Here is a 21,745-nt window from a genome sequence, read left to right on the forward strand (position 1 = left end):
CTCTGACTATAAATATGCTTTTTTCTCTTTTTCTTTCTTTGTATTTTTATCATTTTTTGCTTCAGGTATTTTAACTCAGATATTAAGTTTATCTATATTGAGGATTTTTATGCCTTGTCGGGGAATTAATGCTTTTATAATTATGTTTTTTCCTTTTTTTCCACCTGGAAATGTTTCTTGATCTGAAATCTACTTAGTTTGATATTTATATGGCTAATCCAGCTTTCTTTTACTCTGTGTTTGCATAGTATATCTTTTTTTCCATTTTAATTTATCTATATCTTTATAGTTAATTGAATTTCTTATGTACACAGTATGATGGATAATTTTGTGTCAACTGGCTGGGCCGTAGTTCCTTGATATTTGGTCAGACATTATCCTGGATATTTTTGTGAAATCATTTTTTGAATGTGGTCAACATTTAAGTTGGCAGACCTTGAATAAAGCAGGTTACCATCTATAATGTGGGTGGGCCTATCAAATCAGTTGAAGGTATTAATAAAATAAATAGGAATTCTACCAACACAATGCCTTTGGACTTGGGTTATGTTTTCCTCAATCTCCAGAGTACTTGTCTATCCTGCAGATTTTGGACTTAGCCTCCACAGTTGTGTGAGCCAGTTTTTTAAAATAAATATCTGTCTCTGTATATATACACAACCTGTTGGTTCTCCTTCTATAGAAAACAATGACTAATACACACAGTGTAGTTGGATGTTTTATTTTTTAAAATGTACTCTGAGGCACTTAGTCTTTTCAATGTGTTTTGACTATTTACTTTTAATGTAATTATTGATTATAGCTTTATTTTCATCTAAGTGTTTTATTATTTATTTGTCTCAGTATAATTTTTCCTTTGTTTTTCCTTTGCTTTGTATTTAAATTCTTTTAGAATACTTTGAAAATTAATTTCTATTAGGTTTTTGATCTATCTCTTTGTGTAAATTTTTATTGGTTGCTTTAGAGATTTCACAGTATACCTAGAGTTAATATTCTGTGTCTTCAAATAAAATATGGAACCACTGCAAGTATATTGATACCTTTAAGCTCCACCATTGTTCCTTTTTGTATCTAATGTATCATAAGCCTCTCTAGACAATGTTATAATTTTTAATTTCACTTGTAATATGTAGTTTAAAGAATTTAAGAGGAGAAAAAACTTATGTTTATTCAGATATCTATAATTCTTTTACTCTTAATTCATGAAGGAAGCATTTCTTGTTGAGTAGTTTTGCTGGAAACATGATTTCTTAGTTTTTCTTCTGAAAATGCTTTTATTTGGCCTTTGCCCAAGGATATTTTTGCTGCATGTAGAATTCTCTGTTTCTAGTTTTTGTTCTTTCAATACTTTAAACTATTTTCCCGCTGTCTGTTGGCCTCCATGATTTCGAAGAAGGAAACCTATGATAAATCAAATCTTTTCTCTGCTAAATATAATGTATTAGATTTTTATATTTGCTTTCAGGACACGTTCTTTCGTTCTTCCCCAACCATACTCCCTGAAATTTCATTTTCTTTTTTTTTTATCACCAAGTCTGAGGAGTTTTATGCTCTTATTTTAAAATATTTTTTTGTTTCAGGTGTATCTTTCTCTTTCATTTTGGATTTCTAGTGGCTTGAATATTAGAGGTCTTAATGCACATCTCCCTCAGCTTCTTTTTAGTTTATTTCAATCATTTTTGTCTCTGTTCTTCAGATTTGATACTTTCTATTGATATAGAAATTTGACATGTATGATAAACTTGATCTTCAAGTTTATAAACTTTTTCTTTGTTTTTTCTATTTTGATGTTGAGCCCATCTCATGAATATTTCAGCTCTTGTACATTTCAGTTGTATAATTTCAATACAGTTAATTTTTATACTTTCTTTTGATGAGAACTTTGTTTTCTGATCCACTTAGACTGTGTTTACTTTTACCTTCTGGAGCATAGTTATAATAGCTTTAAAAATCTTTGTGGGATAATTGCAAGAATTGCCTATCCCATCAGCATCTGTTCATTGTGTTTTCCCATGAGAAACTGTCACATTTTCTTTGTTCTTTGTACATTAAGTGTTTTTTAATCTATCATGGATGTTGTGTTATCTTTTTTTTAAAATCAACTCTGGGACTTGTTATGATCTGTTAACAAATGTTGATTTGTTTTGTTTTGGTTTATTTTGGCAAGAAGGGTCAGACTGCAAGTTCTGCCTGTCCTTTGTGGATGGTGGTTCTGATGGCACTTCATTTTTAAAACCTCTCTTGTCTTGCTTTGGGTTTTTCTTGTATATGCACTACTCAGGGATTAGGCTGAGAATTGGGTGGTAATTCAGGTCTTCTTTCAATTTAGAATATTAAATTATTATTCTGGTCTGAGTCTGCCCCATACATTGCATCTCTTGGGTCAGTTTAGGGCTTTTGCAGGTTTTTACACAGATTTTGATGATCCTTCTCTCCTGTTTGCTCCTATTCATGACTCTCTCTAGCCTATAAGGACCCATTTTCTTAGTTCCTCTAACCAGAAGGACAGTTTTTCTCAGAATATTAGCTACCCGAACTTCTGACAGAAACGAACTCTGAGACAGGGACCCACTCATGGGTCATATTTACAAAAGAAAATTGAAAATTGAGACTCTTACTTCTGAAATGGGTAATCTGCAAGTATTAACTCCCCTACCCCAATGCACCTAGTTTTGTTTAGTCTTTGGAGTACTTTGGAGGTTGCTTTTTGTGTTTTTTCTATAGTTGTGGTTCTAATACACAAAATAGAAAGGCTGTATTATCCTTATGCCATCTTGGTTAGTCAAGGTATCTATTAAGTTCTTTGGCCTATTTTTTTAAAAATCCAGTTGTTTGTTTTCTTATTGAGTTTTAGAGTTCTTTGCATATTTTGGATAACAGTGCTTTATCAGATGTTTCCTTTGCAAGTATTTTCTCTTAGTCTATGCCTTGTCTTCTAATTCTCTTGATACAGTCATTTGCAGAGCAGTTTTTAATTTTAATGAAGTCCAGCTAATCATTTATTTTTATTGTGGATCATGTCTTTGGTGTTGTAAGTAAAAAGACATCACCATACCCAAGGTCATCTAGGTTTTCTCTGTTGTGTTCTAGGAGTTTTATGGTTTTGCGTTTTACATTGAGGTCCATTTTGAGTTAATTTTTTTTTAATTTAATTTTATTTATTTTTTTATACAGCAGGTTCTTATTAGTCATCCATTTTGTATCCATCAGTGTATACATGTCAATCCCAATCTCCCAATTCAGCACATCACCACCCCCACCCCCTGCAGCTTTCCCCCCTTGGTGTCCATACGTTTGTTCTCTACATCTGTGTCTCAGTTTCTGCCCTGCAAACTGGTTCATCTGTACCCTTTTTCTAGGTTCCACATATATGCGTTAATATACGATATCTGTTTTTCTTTTTCTGACTTACTTCACTCTGTATGACAGTCTCTAGATCCATCCACGTTTGAGTTAATTTTTATGAAGGGTGTAAAGTCTGTGTCTAGATTCATTTGTTGGATGTGGATGTCCTGTTGTTTCAGCATCATTTGTTGAAAAGAATATCTTTGTTAATTGTCTTGCTTGTGCTCCTCTTTTGTCAAAGATTGGTTGACTAGATTTATGTGGGTCTATTTCTAGGCTCTCTGTTGATCTATTTGTGTATTCTTTTACCAGTACCACACTATCTTGATTACTGTAGCTTTACAGTAAGTCTTGAAGTCAGGTAGCATCAGTAGCACTAATATTCTGTAGGGATAGCCCTGCTTTCATTTCTGATATTAGTAAATTACATCCTTTCTCTTTTTCCTTAGCTTGGATAGAAGCTTACTGATTTTATTGATCTTTTTGAAGAAGCAGCTTTTGGTTTTGTTGATTTTTCTCTATTGATTTTTTATTTTCTATTTTATTGATTTCTACTCTAATACTTATTATTTTTCTCCTGCTTACTTTGAATTGAATTTTCTCTTCCAGGTGTCCTAGAGTGAAAACTTATGTTATTGATTTCAGATCTTTCTTCTTTTCTAATATATGCATTCAGTGCTATAAATTTTCCTGTAAACACTGCTTTTGCAACATCCCAGAGATTTTTATAAGTAGTGCTTTCATTTTCATTTTGTTGAAAATACTTTTAATTTTTTGAGATTTCTTCTTTGACCCACATGCTATTTAGAGGTATGTTGTTTAATCTCCAAGTATTTTGGGGGTTTTTCAGTTATCTTTCTGTTACTGATTTCTAATTTAATTCCATTATGGTCTGAGAGCAAACTTTATATAATTTCCAGTCTTTATATTTGTTGCTTATGTGTGTTTTATGGCCCTGGATGTGGTCTACTTGGTGAATGTTCCATGTGAGCTGGAGAAAAATGTGTATCCTACTATTGTGGAATGAAGTAGTCTATAGATGTCAGTTATATCCTGTTGATTGATGGTATTTTTGAGGTTAACTATGTCCTTACTGATTTTCTGCCTGCTGGATCTGTCCATTTTTGAGAAAGGGGTTTTGCAATCTCCAGCTATGATAATAGATTCATCTGTTTCTCCTTGCAGTTCTGTCAGTTTTTGCCACACAGTTTTAGGCTCTATAGTTAGGTGCATACATGTTAAGGATTGTTATGTCATATTGGAGAATTGACCCCTTTATCATGATGTAATGCCCTTCTTTATCCCTGATAACTTTCCTTACTTTGAAGTCTTCTCTTTCTGAAATTAATATAGCTGCTCTTGCTTTTTGATTAGTGTTAAATTAACATGGTATATTTTTATCCATTCATTTACTTTTTATCTATATGTGTCTATATTTAAAGTGGGTTTCTTGAAGACAACATGTAGTTGATAAACAAGTTTTTAAATGTCAGAAATGTATATTAAATTCACGCATATCTTACTTGAAGTTAGGTTTAAAATTATGTGACTATATGAAAAAATATACACGAGTATATCTTAGGTATTTACTTTTGAAATATATACTCATAGTAATTTGTTTTTAATTTTTATTTATTCAGAGTTATCTATAAACTTATGGCATCAACAAGTGAAGGAATCAGAGTACAAGCTCTCAAGGCAATGGGCTATTTTTTAAAACACCTGGCCCCAAAGTGAGTATGCATGAAATCTAAAATGGACTCTTGTATATTACATATTTATTTTATAAATCTTGGGAATAGTATTTACGTTCTGTGGTTACCCTCGTCTATCTTTTATTTATTTTTATTCATAAAATGCTATATAAATTTAATCCCATTTCTGCACATTAAAAATGAAGTAGGGAGCAGGAGTATATTGTTTATGTTTTTATTTAAATTTTCCTTTTGTGTTGTTTATTGTAAGAATACATTTGTATAAGTTGAATTCTAGGTAAATCTAGGTAGGGACTTCATTTCAGGTGGCTTGATCATTTTTTGCTTTTTACTATAAAGCTAACATAGTAACCTGGTTATTTGTCACATACTGTGTTCTGCTGTATGTGTAACTAAAACTGAAACTCCCATGTTTCCTTTTGTCTTAGCTGAATACAGATATTCATGTCCTACCTATCGTTCCTTATACCAGAAATGGACACCACCAAATTTGTCCAAAATGAACAATTTTGGTGGTAGAAAAGTATTGGTAAACTTGTAATCTTTATTTTGAATCCAGCTGGCTGACTGTAAATAAAGTTTCATTGGAACACAGCCGCAATCATTTATTTGCTTATTATCTATGACTGTTTATACATTATAACAGCAGTGTTGATTTGTTACTACAGAGAACATATGGTCCACAAAACGTAAAATATATAATATCCGGTCATTTGCAGAAAACATTTGATAAACCCAGGGGTAGAATTAAGTTTGTGATCCTTCAGTTTCTAAAGTTTTGCTTGGAAGTTTAATTTAGTATTGATATATTTATCTTTACAGTATTCGTTTAAAAATTCTCTTGCATGTCTTCTACCTTTTCTTCCACATTGTTTTTCTACTTTACTTCGTCGGCTTTAGATTATTATTTAAGGTAGAGCTTAGCTCATGGCTAATGGAGAGAAGCAGCTAGTTAATAAATAATTGTTTTGAAGATTTTGGTGACGGTTTTTGCTGTGCTGTGGCATAGCCAGTCATATTTTTTTAAAACTTCAATTGTGCCTATGTATTTGTAGTTTGTATTTCTCTATTAAAGATTTTGTGGCCTTATAAGTTCTAGGTCTAAGAAAATTGGGGCATTATTGAGTTGGAATTTGTTAATAATGTGAAAAACCTTTTTGTGTCTCCTTCATCAGCATGCATACTAAATAGTGAATAATAAAACTCTGCATTTGATTTTCTTTTTTCTATGTAATTGCAGAAGAAAAGCTGAAGTCATGCTTGGACATGGATTGTTTTCATTGCTAGCTGAAAGACTCATGCTTCAGACAAATTTAATCACAATGACCACATATAATGTCCTATTTGAGGTAGGAATGTAGTTAGAATTTAATCTTCCTAATTTCTTATGAAAATACCTGTATAATTGAGTTGGTAGTGTCTAGATGAAATAAGATCATTTAGGTTTGATGTACGATTTTGAAACTAGCTATATAAAGGAAATGTGGCTGCATCTTAATAAATCTATTATTTGGTGAATTTCTAAACAGTGTGGACATCTCTGTTTAAGTATTTTCTCCATTGTATTGGCTGTTTGATGTCTCTCTTTTTAAAAAAAAATATTTATTTATTTATTTTTGGCCGCGTTGGGTCTTCGTTGCTGCATGTGGGCTGTCTCTAGTTGCAGCGAGCGGGGCCTACTCTTTGTTGCGGTACGCAGGCTTCTCATTGCAGTGGCTTCTCTTGTTGCAGAGCATGGGGTCTAGGTGTGTGGGCTTCAGTAGTTGTGGCACGCGGCCTCAGTAGTTGTGGCTCATGGGCTCTAGAGTGCAGACTCAGTAGTTGTGGTGCATGGGCTTAGTTGCACCTCAGCATGTGGGATCTTCCCGGCCCAGGGCTTGAACCCATGTCCCCTGCGTTGGCAGGCAGATTCTTAAGCACTGTGCCACCAGGGAAGTCCCGATGTCTCATTTTATAATCAAGTAAAAGTAGAGTTACAATGTTGAAATTATTTATTCCGTATAATGCAAGAGATATTTAGCATGACAATACTGGACTGTATACTTAATGTTGTTCAGTGTTGTACTTAAAGTTCATAAATAGTGATGGTAATACAGTGATTATGCTAATACAATCTACTGTTTCATTTCTGTAGATTCTTATAGAACAGATTTGTACTCAGGTGATACATAAACAGCATCCAGATCCTGATTCTTCAGTTAAGATACAAAATCCTCGTATGTATTTAACATACTTTTATTTATTTTTTTGATATTTGCTTTTTGTTTTTCCACCTTTATTGTAATATAATTGACATAGAACATTGTGTACTTTTAAGATGTACAATCTAATAACTTGATATATATATATGTTGTGAAGTGATTACCACAGTAAGGTTAGTTAACACATCCATCACTTCACACAGTTATTTTTTTTGTGTTACGTGTAGTGAAAACTTTTAAGATCGACTCCCTTAGCAACTTTCAGATACATAATACGGTATAGTTAACTGTGGTCTCCAGGTTATACATTACATACACAGAGCTTATTCACCTTATAACTGGAAGTTTGTACTCTTTGAGCACCTTCTCCCATTTCTCCCACTGCCTTCCTTTTTATACTTTTATAAGTAGATTTTGCTACTAAAAAGGAAAATCACTGAAGAACCTGAAGTTGGTATTGTTGAAAACACATTGTTCAAATAATATTTCATTATAGGCATTAATATAATACTAGTTTTATTTGTGTTTGATGTTGAATATAACTTCACATTGACTTTAGGTTATGTGGAAATGTTTATATAGAGGTTTTGAAGAATTATATGCATAAGATCTTGGGTTTTTAATATATGTTCAGATTTTTGGTAAAGTTTTGATTGCACGATTTAGTGATGTCAGGCTAAGTTACATGGACCATGGAGGTAGCTTTCATCTTAAATTACTGTCAAGTTAAGAATACCAAGTTTGGAATTGAAAAATTTCCATCTTCTTTATTGTTTATGCACTTAGTCTTGGTTACCAGTCTTTTCTTTTGATATTTAGAGTTCTTAAACACTTATAAAACGTGTACATTTCTCATCTTTTTAAGATTATTGATATTAAAATAACTGTAGAGTTTCAAAATTTAATTACCTTTTGTGTGGTGAGTTATGGTCATGTTTGTGGTACTCTATTTCAGTACTAATTTTAAAAACACGTGTCACATGGTTAATTTTTCTCAGCCTTTAGGGAGATGTGGTGTCATTATTTTAGAGAGTAAAAAACCTTTATTATTTTTAAAATATTTATTTATTTATTTGGCGGCAACCGAGTCTTAGTTGCGGCACATGGAATCTTCATTGCAGCATGTGGAATATTTTAGTTGGCATGTGGCATCTTTAGTTGCGGCATGCAACATCTTTTAGTTGTGGCATGCAGGATCTAGTTCCCTGATCAGGGATCGAACCCAGGCCCCCTGCATTGGCAGTGCAGAGTCTTAACTGCTGGACCACAGGGAAGTCCCGAAAATACCTTGATTTTATATATATAATATAAAATGTATTTTATGTAGCTATGGAAAAATGACTTACTAAAGTAAGAATTTTAAAATATATTATCTATGTAATATACTGGCAGAAAAGATAGGCAGTGTAATGTGGTGTTTAAAAACATAGGACATCTAGCTTTTCAATCTAGTCTACATGTCTTAATAGTTATGTGATTTTTGGGTAAATTAATTAATTTAGGTGTTCCTTAGTTTTCTTGTCTCTAAAATGGGGATAATAATAGTATCAACCTATCATTGTATAAGGATTAAATGTATTAATACCTGTGTTTTCTTAAATATTTTGTCTCACAATAGTATATCCTCAAAATTAGTGGCTATTATCGTCATTATCATTATTATGATTATCATCATTGTAATCATTGTGCAGGTAGAGAAAATTTGAATTTGTCATTTGAAGAGTTCAGAAATTGCTCCTAAAATATCATTAAATTTATGATAAAAGTACCTTCATATCTGATATTTTGAACTTGTTGCTTCATAATCACCAAAAACCTTGGCAAAGTGCTGGTTTAGAAATCCTCAATTTTTAATTGGGTAAAACTTTGACATATTATTTAATTTTAAATTCAGGGTTATAGCTGTTTTTGTTTCTTTAAAGTTCTGTATCTCAGTAATTAAAAGAATTTATTTTCTTAAAGTTAGTACTAGAAATTTATACAGCATTATATTTAAGACCATTACGGTAGCAGTTTTATTTGTTCGGAGTGTTAAATAGGTTTTAATTTCCTTTTGATATTTTTGTATCTAATTTTAGATTTAGAATTATGGAAGGAAATCTTGACAGCTTTTAAAATTCACAATGATAAAGGAAAGAGTATGTGCATAGTATAGATTTTGTTGAAGAAGCTGAGAATTTATTCTCTTTTTTCTGAGATTTTGATTATATACAGATATTTTTAAGGTCAGTTTAACTAACTGGCAGAGATAAGGGAGAGGTGTCTGCAATTTTACCATCATTTAATTGTTTACAATTTAATTTCATTTATTATAACCTTTTAAAATTTAGCTTTACACATTCTAATGACAAAATTAAAAAATCCCTTTCTTGTTTATGGATGTTTTCTATGTATTGTCAGTCTTGGCTCAGGTGATTTTTTTTTTATAACACAGAAGAGGATGTTTTCAGTAGACATTTATGTCAGAGAAATGAAAGAAATTGAAATATACTGATGATATTACATTATGAATTTTTTGTAATGTTTTGTTTTTTACTAGTTTATGAATTGTCTTACAGAGATACTAAAAGTAATTGCAACCCTACTTCGAAATTCTCCCCAGTGCCCAGAGAGCATGGAAGTTCGCAGAGCCTTTCTTTCTGACATGATTAAACTTTTTAATAACAGCAGAGAAAATAGAAGGTAAGCAGGATCAGAAAGCATTTATTTGCAATATTCAAGTCTAGCTTTGAATAATCCCATTTTTTCTAAGAAAAATTGCTTTAAATACGATGAAATGAATTTTCTATATGCTTTTTTCATTAAGGTATACAAGTAATGTACCAAACAGTTAATTGAGCTTTCAATACCACACTGTTTAATTGTTTTCGATGCATAATAAAGGTGGTTGTTTTGTTTTAAACTTTTACATTTTTAGAATTCTTTCAGGTGATTTATTTTTTTAAGTAATTCCAAGTCCTCTTACAATTTTCAGGAGCTTGCTACAGTGTTCTGTGTGGCAAGAGTGGATGCTTTCTCTCTGCTATTTTAATCCTAAGAATTCAGATGAGCAAAAGATAACAGAAATGGTATATGCCATATTCCGAATCCTACTTTACCATGCAATCAAATATGAGTGGGGTGGCTGGCGTGTGTGGGTAGACACTTTATCAATCACACATTCAAAGGTAAGTTGTTTAAAATGAAAGTGTATTTTAGCATCTTAAATGTCTGTAATTTTGAGTTTTATTCTTCAACAAAATTTTATATACTTAAAATCAAGGAAAAAAGGCAGATTATTCTCTGGAAATGCGGTGAAGTGAACAACTAAAAAAGGGAATAACTAAAAAGAAATATAAAATATTTCCAACTTCTTCTCTATCAAAATAGTTTTGTTCCAAATGTCATTTTCATGCGTGCTTAAGTTGATAAAGTGAAACCTTATAACACAGCATGAAGGAATTTATATTTTCAAGTAGCCATTTTCAAGATATGGTTCTCTGAAATTTGTAGTATTTTGAAGCTTTTTGAACACAAGGTGGCGCACAATATTCAGAGATGAGAAGTTATTTTAGTAGTATAAGGTGGTTGACTAAACAGAAAAAGCTCTGGCTAATTTTGCCTTTGCTTATGTTGCAGTCAGTTAAAGAACTGGTTTAGAAGAATCACTAATCTTTCTCTTTTTTTAAACTTAAGCCAGTGTTAGTTATTTATGTATAGCTTTTGTTTAAAAATATTAATGAAATGTCCTAGAAATACAAAAAAGTATAAGGAATAATGTACCTACCAGTGTTTATAGAATTGGGTTCCCTATCCCAATTGCTTTGTCTACCATTTTCAACCCCTCTCTCTTCTTCCACTCACCTGAATTTGGTGTTTTCATTATTTCTATGTCTTATTTATGTTTTAACTATAGAAACACACAGACACACAGACAACACACTAAAGAATTTTATTTTTCATGTGTATACTTAATATGAATGGTATTGTATTAAATGCATTTTCCAGCAACTTTCTATTTTTACTTATCATTGTTTGAGATTCATCCATATTGACCAATGTAGTTGGTCAATTTTCTCAATTGTATGTATTCCATGGTATGACTTTATCTGCTTACCAGTTGATGAGCATTTTTGATGCGTTTTGTATATATTGGGAAGTTTCTCTCTATATATGTTCCTAGAAGTGGAATTGATGATTTGTAGGGTGCAGATGTTAAACATTACAAGGTAATGCTATTCCTTTTCCAAAGTGGTATATCAGTTTACATTCTTGCCAGCAATGTATAAATTCTCATGGCTTCATATCACCTTATCACTTGTTATGGCTAGAGTTTAAAAAATTTTGCAAATTTGATGAATTTTAAATGCTGTGTTTCCATAATACTAATTTTCATTTCTTTGTTGTTTTGTGGGAGTTCTTCATGTATTCTTGGTCTTAATCCTTTGCTACCTATATTGTTTATGAATGTCTTCTGTCAATTTGTTGCTTGTCTGTTTATGTTTGGAGTTTTATGTTTGTGTCTTCTGAGGAAATTTTACATTTCAAATAATGTAGTAAAATTTATTAGTTTCTATTATGGTTTATGGTTTTTATATCTTGTTTAAGAACTCTTTCTATATATACACAGAAGGAATATAGTTAACAAATAAATATTAATTATAAATTGACTAGAAGGATAAAGAACAGAATTGATAAATTTGGTATATCTTTAAATGTTTTATTGACTATCATAGTTATTACTCTGGAATATTTTGCCATTCTATTGGAATATATTGTCATTTCCTAAATATATGTTTTTGGGTGTTTGAATAACTTTTAGCTATTTGTAAGTACGTAAGAGTTATTCATTCTTCTTCCTCCTTCTTCAGTGAGAGGAAGGTGTGTTATTATCATAAGGATTTTACAAAGATATCTTAGATTGGAAGATATTACTCTACAGATTTATGTTTGAGAATAATCCAGTGCTAAATGAGGCAAAGATGTGATTTTCTAAAATGGCTTTGTTTTAGTCACTGCATTTTTAAGCTGACCAGTTTTAAGCTGACCCCCTAAGGCAGGGTTCAGCCAAGCATGGCCTGAGGGCCAAATCTGGCCTGGCCTGTTTCTGTAAATAAATTTTTATTGAAATACAGCCACCTGTATTTATTTATGTATTTTCTAAGACTGCTTTCATGTTAAAAGCATTGAGTATTTGTGACAGAGACTCTTTGGCTCCCAAGCCTAAAATATTTACTATTTGGCACTTTACAGAAATGCTTTGCCACCTCTTGTCTAACTTACTTTAGTTGTGCTGATGCCCAGCTATTCTGGTTTTGGTTGTAGTGGGCTACTGCAGTCTGGACTGATTTTCTGCTAGTATTATTTTTTCCCTTTACAAGAGATAATGAGAATAACGGTTGAGTTTTGGTTTCACATAATTTGGATTGGACTTCAGGTATATCTGGGAGAATTCTCAGTTAGGGAAGTGCCCATATAAATTAGATTTTAAAAAATTTCTACATATTCTATGTTAATTCAGCACTTTTGTGTACACTCCAGTTTGTCGTGTCCTTAGGAAGAATGGCTACAGGAATGTAACCTTTAGAGCAGTAATTCTTGAAGTACAGCCTGAAGACCTTGGGAGCCCAGGAGACCATTTCAGGGAGTGGTGAGGTCCTCCTTTTCCAGCTACGTATCTAGTTAGAGGATGGATTTTTTTCATGTAGTGCAACCAAAACAATATAATACAACAGATTGAATACAAAAACGTATATTAGAATATAGCCATCTTCTATTAAACCAGAATTGAAAGAGATTTGCAAAAATATGAAATAATAGCGTTCTTCTCATTATTATTATTATTGTTTTGAAAAAGTCATTTTTCAAAAAATATCTTATTTATATTAACATATACTGGGTTTATTGCTTTTTTGAAATGAATTAATATTTGTAGAATTTCGTAGTTTTAATTTCTAATATGGTAGCTAGTAATAGACATACCCCATATAAGTAAAGATTTTCGGGAGGTACCAGTACTTTGGATCCTGAGACTAAAATGCTTGAGAACTGAAATGATAGGCTATTTAGCCTAGTCTCGTCCACAAAACAAAACAAAACAAAAGAGTCACACCTGGAGAAATCTCAGGCACCTTTGAGCTATTGAGCATTTATGGCTAAATATTATATCCAGTCACCAGTCTATTTGTGTAAGTAATGAAGAGAACATGGGCTTTGGAGACAGGATAGTCCTGGGTTTGAATTCTGATTTATAGTCATTTTTAGTTGTGTAAACTCAGGGAAGTTTCTAAACTTTTCTTAACCATCGATGTCTAATCTAAAAATGGTAAATGTGGTAATATATGTGTATATCTGAAGTTAGGAGTTAGTGAGTGAAATCACAGGAAATAGAATTAAACAACTATTTTCCTTTGTTATAGTTCTGTCATTCCTCCTGTTAATTCTTTTGTTCTCATTCTTACTGCCAGCGTACTAGTTAAGGCCCTAGTCACTTCATGTTTGGTATAAATACAGCTTTTAAAATGAAGAATTAATTACATCCAAAATAATTTGCATGGCATATATGCTATGAAGTGTTATAAAGGAAACTGTGTGACTACCCAGCTTAAAAAAGGTTCTCCCTTTCTAATAACTACCCTCTTCAACCCAAATCTAATCATCATTTTGAATTAGTGTTTATTATTCCCGTCTTGAAAAAGTTAAAAGAATGTATTCCTAAATAATATAATCTCTCATTTTACCTGTTTCTGTATTTTATGAAAGGGACATCATACTGTGTGAGCTCTTTGTTACTTATTTTTTCTCATCAAACCTTTTGTCCCTAAGATTCTTTCTTATTGTTACATATAGCTTTGCTTCATTCATTTTCACTGCTATGAATAATTCAGGTGCTCAAAGGCAAAGGTTTTAATACCCCCCTTCTCTCTCCTCTCTCTCCTTCTCCCCTAACCTCTTTCCCCCCACTTCCTCACTCCCTGTCTTCCCCCTACTTTCTTCCTCTTCCCAATATCCAACGAATCACCACCCAACCCCCTGCATTGGCATTGACTGTGGATACCTGGTGCAGTCTGTGCTACCCTCTATCACTGCCTAGCTAGCTTGCTCCCTCTTTGCTTGTTTCTCTGTTTCTTCTTTTAGCCACCATCTCCTTCTTTCCCATCCGTCTCCTTCTCTTTCTTTGTTTTTCCCTCCAGTGTTCCTCCACCCTTTCTGTACCCCCTATCTTCTCTCTCCCCACCCCTCCCCAACCTCTTCTTTTTCTCTGTTTATATTTGTTTTGTCTCTGCTCCCTTCCCCCCTCTCCCCTGTCTGTTGGTCAGACCCTCCATGGGCTCTCTTACTCGTTTTCAGTCACTCTGTGTCTAGGTCTTACTCCAGTGGCCCACCTCTTTTCTTCCCCTTTCTACCTTTACGTTTTCTCTTTTTGTTCTTAACACTCCTCCCTTTTGTTTTTCCTGTCTTCTTCTAGTTGAGTACCTTCAGGTTTACTATGAAAGATAGAAAGATGAATCCGGAACAGATCTTATCCTGAAAGAAGTTACTTTCTAATATGGGAGATAATACATGTACTGAAAGACAGGGCAGGAAGGAATAAGTGTCCTAGAAGAGAGATTCACAGTGAAAGGAGAGGGCCTTTGAGAGGTTTGTAGAATGGATGTCATTTGACTACAACCTTGAAGGGTAATAAATAAGATTTGGGTACGTAGAGACTGGGGTGATGAGAATCACTGGTGGAGGAATTGGCATAAGCAGAGGTGCATAGATAATTTCCCTGAGGGAAAAGCATGTGGAATTGTTTGGTTTGCTTAGGGGTGTGTAAAGTACATGAAGAAGAGCAGTAATGTGTCATATAGGAAATGTAGACTAGTATTTATTTAAGCAAGTATGATCCTGTAATAACTCTCATATTATATTCTTGGTCAAAAGTGGCTGTTAATTGTAAGCTCTCAGCAGGGATGAAGGGTTTTATACTTCGTCATATCTCCCGTAACTGGGCATAGTGCTGAGTGCTTGGCAGTTGCATGTTAAATATTTGTTTCAGGAAGGAGGAGGAAGGACTACGCCATCATTGTTTGGGGCTATTTGGTTCCACTGTCATGTGGCGCCATGCCACCCTGTGTGTGCCTTAGTGCCTCAGTCTTCTCTTATCCACGACCCAGGAAGTAGCTGTAGCAGCTGTCTTTAAATTACTTATGTCAGAATCTATGTCTGTGTCTATCTGAGTCTATGTCAGAATCACACACAGTATGTTTTAGGGATCATCTCATCAGAGGAACTTGGGATGCACATCTTCTAGTTTCTTGGACCCCACCTCAGAATCCTAATCTGAATCTCGTGGTATGTTCCTAGAAATCTGCATTTTAAAATAAGTCCTTCTTATGTACTCTAAATTTTGGGGGCCCCTCAGATTGTACAGGGAATTATTTTGACTAACTTTTATAAAATTATCCCCTTCCCACTTTCACACTAAGATGCTAATAATAATATACTCTTTAGAAAGCATAATGAAGATAGAAGAAGTCTATGTAAATTAAATATGGACCCCAGTTATGACCCCTTAATACATTTTTTATCATAAAGGAAAATGTATTTTTTCTTTCTGGGAGTATATTTTAAGGCACAGAAAATGTTAAAGGAAGAAATATAAACTACTTTTCTTATGAAGTATCTGAAATCAGTATTTTTTAGACTCAAATTTATACACAAGAAACCCAAAACAGGCTTTAAGTTTTCTGTGTGAATTTATATATATATAAAATTAGTTCATATTTTTCTTTACTCCAGTGACTTAGGGCTTTAAACAGATCTTAAAACCTTTGCAAGGAAAATAGGTACTTTACGGAGAGGCTTCTTTTGCCTACTTTGAGCCAAGAACCAGTCTTTGGCTCAAGTTTTAGGATTACAGTTATAAAATGGAGTAAACAGTGATTAAGTTCATGTAGAGTATTTTGTCTGAGTAAAACTACACCTGTCCCTTTTTGCTGTTAAAGTATACTTTAAAGAATAAGTGCTGAAGCTTTACTTTATGAGGGGGAAAAGAAAAACTTAAAGTTACAAGTTGCTTCTTGTGATTTTCACCTTTAATTTTAATGTTTCATAAAAGTCTTTCAGTTTTATTTCTCTTTTATGAATTTTCTTCATTGATTAAAAAGCTTTTTTCTCTTTAATGAAGTTTATATAAAGTAATTAATTTGAATGTAACTATGTTAATTTTTTTTGAATTTTAATATCTTGACATCTGTTTTTAAAGTAAAATGGAAAACTTATACTCTAAAGCTCTTCAAATCAATATTTAATAAAGTTTAGGATGGAGCTGAAGTGATTGAGTAAGTAGGTGAACAATTTGTAGCATGCTGATAAAAGTTCTGCTGAAATTATTGGAACCAAATTTTTTTCTCTGAAGATATTAATTCTAAAGGTTTACAAATATTTCAATGCATATAATACTGAAATAATGTATATTTTTTCCTGTTTGCAGTCATTTAAAATCTTAGTATCACAGATTTATAACATGGTTCTTCATAAAGAACTGGTGTGTAAAAAACTAACATTGCAGAATTGGATAGCTTTTGCAGAGTTACATCAGGATACATGTAGCTGCTATAAAAAGCCAAAGAAACTCAATTGCAATTTTATTGTCCAGTTTGATAGATATCCTGCCACCTTTGTAGCAGGGAAGCTGTTTGTCACTGTATCCCTCTCCTCCAACAGCTGAACTAGGTTTTATAAGCAGTAATGGGCTCTTCTAGTGTAACTGTACTTGGTGTGTTTTCTAGGTTTTTATTATTCCTCTTTTTCTTTACCTTTTTTTAATGCTTCAAATTGAACATTATCTTGAGTAATTAAATAATACTGTTTTCACTTGGTACGCTAAAATGCTTCTACTCTTTAATTGAAATTTAGATTAAGGCATTTAATATATTCTGAATTGTAAGAACTGTCCAAAAACATTTTTTTCTAAACAATAAAACTAAAACTGTGTTTTGTCTAGGCGGCCTATATTGCCAAGGTAGAATCAATCTATGTCTTAAAATAATCAACAAGTAAAAGTTTTTTTCACTTGACTTAACGATATGATATGACGTAGATTTTTCTCCCCAGATGATAAATTTGGGGTAAAGTATTTAGTTATCTTGGATTATTTAAATTATCTTTAGATTTATTTGCTGTTAACAGCCTGATGAAATGGCTTAAACATAAATGTCAGTCATTTTATATAAGAAGAAAGTACAGTTTAGGTTGGGTAAAAAGCATGTGGAAATCAGTTTTGTTAGAATTCACTAAGTGGTTTCTTAAAAGTATTTTAAAAAATCACAAGGTATAAACTGGCAAATATAAACATGCATGTATTTGTATGTGTGAGTTTATGGTGTCTATGTAATAAAATTAAAAGCTACATATTCTTGTAAGAAATTTCAAGAGTTATAAAATTTTCATATTTCATGGATTGTCAGTATTTTATACTTAATTGCTAAAGTATTCGTTGGCTTCAGACTTTTTAAACAAATAGTATTTATTGTTTTTTTATTTGTACAATTATATGTGCTCATTGTAGGAAATGTGGAACCTACTGCAAATGTATACGCACAAAATCCAGAAATCACCTCTTATCCAATCACTTGTGCATGACTTAATATTTTGGTGCAAGACTTTACAGTCTTCTGTATATAAATATACACATACATATAATTATTTTCTTATAAAACTATAATACTTGTTATTTTACAGTACTCTTTCAATTAATGATACACTTCTTACATGAATTTAATGGCTGCATATTATCAGGTATATGTATATTGCATAATATTATGGGAGAAGTAAAGTTAAGAACAAAAGCTGCAGCTTTGATGTAATGTCTGAATGCTATCAGACCACATGTAGTTCTAGGAAGGAATGATTGAATAAATGATTCAAGTTTACTCTTCATATTCTGGCATTCTACAAAATTTTATTGGAAAAATTGGTGGAGGTGATATTTTAAAAATCTGTTGAGTTGTATTATAGTGTATTGCATATGCACTATAGTTTAATTTTCCCTTGTTTTTGAGCAGTGATGAGCCTGCGCCTGTATAACCGTCTCTTATTTTGTAGGATAAATTCCTAAGGTTCGATTAGGAGTCTGCACATGTTTTTAAAAGTTTTAGTAGGTATTGCTAAGTTGCTATCTAAAAACTTGTGTATGAATTTATATTCTAGCTTTGCACAAGAGTACCTGTCTGGATTGTTCTTAAGAAAATAAAATTGGTCAAGATTAATCTTTGTAAAAACGAAAAGATTAGTAAGTTAGTAGCTGTGTGATACTATTTTATGTCACTGTGCTTCCTATCTTCATGCATATAAAATGAGGGTTATGCTACCTGTCTTTTTAGGGTTGCTCTGAAGATTGTCTCAATATATGCCAGATGCTTAAAATAGTGTACACTAAGCATTCTGTATATCTCAGCTGTTGTGCAAGTATTTAAAAACATATCTGGTATTGCCCATCAAAATGAGCTTAACTTAGTATTTATTACGTGTATATTTTTAGGCATGTTGTGGAATAGGGAACAATTATTGATTAGATGGAAGTTTTCATACTTTAAAGAAGTTGGAGGGAAGAATATTGCTTTAAGTAAATTTCTTTTAAATTAATTCTAGAATGTTTCCATGTGTTAGTATGATTTATAGAGATTAAGAGAATACTAAGTTGGTTGGAAGGCTTTCTTTAAATTGCATCCTCACTTGGTGTTAATAAGGAAGTGTCGTTCAAAAATCATTTTATGAAAGAGTAAAGTTTGTTTTTATATTTACTAGCATTGCTTACTAAAAGGGGTGAGCTTCAGACCAAAAGTTGCAACTTTGATGTAACATCTGAATATCAGACCACTTAAAATTCTAGGAAGAAATAATTGAGTGAATTAATTTGCTTTTTATATTCTGGATTTCTCTAAAACTCTGTTCAGAAAAATTAGTGGAGGTAATTTTTAAAAAATACATTGAAATTAATTTAAAATGTAGTTGAAGAGAACCAGAGTCAGACAATAGTTAAATTAGTAAAATTAGATTTTATTCAGGAACTCTTGTAATAGGGGAAAAAAAGACCTGAGTGTAGAGATTGGCTTAATTCTGAATACAGCAAGGAGAAATGGGGATTTTATAGCCACGGAACACGGTAGGAATGGGGGCAAGGGCTTCAGTAGATGGAAATTTAATAAGAGGAAACATGTGGGGTGGGGGAGATTCTGGTTAACCGGACTTCAACAGGATTCTTGCTGAAGACAGGCCAGGCTGATTAGATATCACCTGGGAGATGGTGGGGAATGAGGAACTGATCAGATGTCAGTGTGAACAGATATTGAGGATGGGGGATTCTCTCTAAACTGACCTAGGATTCTTGCTGAAACTCAGAGCTGTAGGTCTGACGAGGACAGAGGGCCCAGGTGAGACGAGGATTCAGAGCAACCTTACTAAAATTTGGTTCCGGAGAGAGTGTTTGTCAATGTAAACAAAAATACAATTGTATTACTTTTAAATTTGTTTTTTTCCCTTCCTTGGCAGTTTGTATATAGGTATGTCCCATTTTTTGTTTTTCATTATTTTTTTTTGTAGTGGGTTTATTTTAAGCTACATATAAGTGGAATAGTAGGATTTACAAGTCAAATTCATTAGAAAATAACTTTGTAATTTGTCTGTGTTAAATCACAGAGTTGCCTTCTAAAAAGAATTTTTATTTATTTATTTGGCTGCGTTGCCTTTTAAGCAGTGAATAAATAAAGCTTGCCCTTACCTGTATGATAAAATTTTGATTCCTTCTCATGGTTCCCAAAGCCTTTAGTAGTCTGTTACTTCCTTGCCATTGACACTGCTTACACTATTTTTATTGCTCGTCACTCCTAGAAATGCTTTAATGTTACTGCTTTACCAAATAACTTCAGTGTCTTAAATGAACCATGTTCTTTCACCATCCATTCTTACACATACCTTCTTAAATTCCTTCTGCGTGGCATCTCCCCTTGCTCTTAATCCTTTTGTTTCCTCCATATGAGTAATCATTAATGAAGACCAAACTTAAATGTCAGCATCTTCTCGGTACTTCCATTTATTTCTAGGTACAATTAAGTAATTTCTGTATACTGCCAGTAGTATCTTGTATATATCTCTAAATTACACTTTCAATTACTTGAAAAGGTCTTTAAAACATTCCCAAAGGGCACACAAAAGGCATGAACAAATGGAAAAACATACTTCCTAGAATAGGAAGACTCAACATCATAAAGTTATAATAAATTAACATTTCTTTAGGTTATTTTATAAAGTTAATGAAATCCCAGGAAAATACTAATTAATCATTTTTTCTTTTGGTGGAGAAAAAACAGAGTAAACTAATTATTAAGGAAATGTAAGACAAAATAAACAAGTAAAAACATCCAGGAAGACTCTGTAAAGATCAGTGAGGGGGACTAACTCTACTGAATACTAAAATACATTACCAAATGTCAGTAATTTAAAAAATGTAGTATTGACACATGAAGAGATAGTCTGACCAGGGGAGTAGAAGAGAAAGTCCAGAAATATACAAAGTTCCATATAAGACTTTAGTACATTATAAAGGGAAAACTTGAAGTAGTCCATAAATATTGTTGGGATAATAGAAGATTCATCTAGGGGGAAAAAAAGTTGGAGTACGAAGAAATTTAACCTATGGATCAATTAAATGGGCTGTGATGGGGGTGGAGGGAGAAACAAAAGTACTTGAAGAAAACACAGATAATTCTTCTGTAACCTTGGAGTGTGTAAGAATTTTCCAAGTATAATTTAGAATCTAGAACCATTAAAGAGAAAAAAAGACTATTTTTTTTACTATATTAAAACATATAAAATCCTTTGTGACCAAAAACCAAACAATACCATAAGCAAAAGTCAAAAGGCAAATGACAAATTTGGGAAAACTGTTTAGGACCAGAGCAAAGATAACATTCCTAATATATAAAGTGCTCCTAGAAATAGATACGAAAAGACAAACTAATAGAAAAATGAATGAAAACCATGATCAAACAACCCATAGAAAACTAAGTAAAAAGTACTTTAGATTTATGAAAAGACACTTCGTAAGGGACTGTAAATTAAAACTATCCTGAGATAGTTCACTAAGATATATTAAGTGACAAAAGAAACTGTGGAACAGTGTGTATAGTGGATATTAGTGAGTTAAAAAAGTGGGAAAGTGAGAATTTGTATTTGTATGTATATGCACAAAAATACTCTGGAATGATACATAAGAAATTAATAACTGATTACCTGATTGTTGGGGAATTGTACAGGTGAGGACCAGTGGTGGGAGGGAGACTTTTACACTATATACTGTTTTATATTTAAATCATGTGAATTGTAGGACTTTCCTGGTGGCGCAGTGGTTAAGAATCCACCTGCCAATGCAGGAGACACGGGTTCGAGCCCTGGTCTGGGAAGATCCCACCTGCCGCAGAGCAACTAAGCCCATGCACCACAACTACCGAGCCTGCAGCT

The 21,745-nt window shown here is 32.6% G+C and overlaps 1 protein-coding gene across 1 annotated transcript in view; it reads left to right on the forward strand.

The window, feature by feature from the left end:
• Positions 1 to 21,745, forward strand: part of LRBA (LPS responsive beige-like anchor protein) — a 732,049-nt gene that overhangs the window by 138,934 nt on the left and 571,370 nt on the right. The window contains exons 18-22 of the mRNA XM_030878183.2: positions 4,986 to 5,078; positions 6,301 to 6,409; positions 7,195 to 7,276; positions 9,820 to 9,943; positions 10,236 to 10,428. Coding sequence (XP_030734043.1) covers positions 4,986 to 5,078; positions 6,301 to 6,409; positions 7,195 to 7,276; positions 9,820 to 9,943; positions 10,236 to 10,428 — 601 coding nt within the window. The remainder of the gene's footprint in view (positions 1 to 4,985; positions 5,079 to 6,300; positions 6,410 to 7,194; positions 7,277 to 9,819; positions 9,944 to 10,235; positions 10,429 to 21,745) is intronic.

This window comes from Globicephala melas, chromosome 5, assembly GCF_963455315.2.
Source record: "Globicephala melas chromosome 5, mGloMel1.2, whole genome shotgun sequence".
NCBI lineage: Eukaryota > Metazoa > Chordata > Mammalia > Artiodactyla > Delphinidae > Globicephala > Globicephala melas.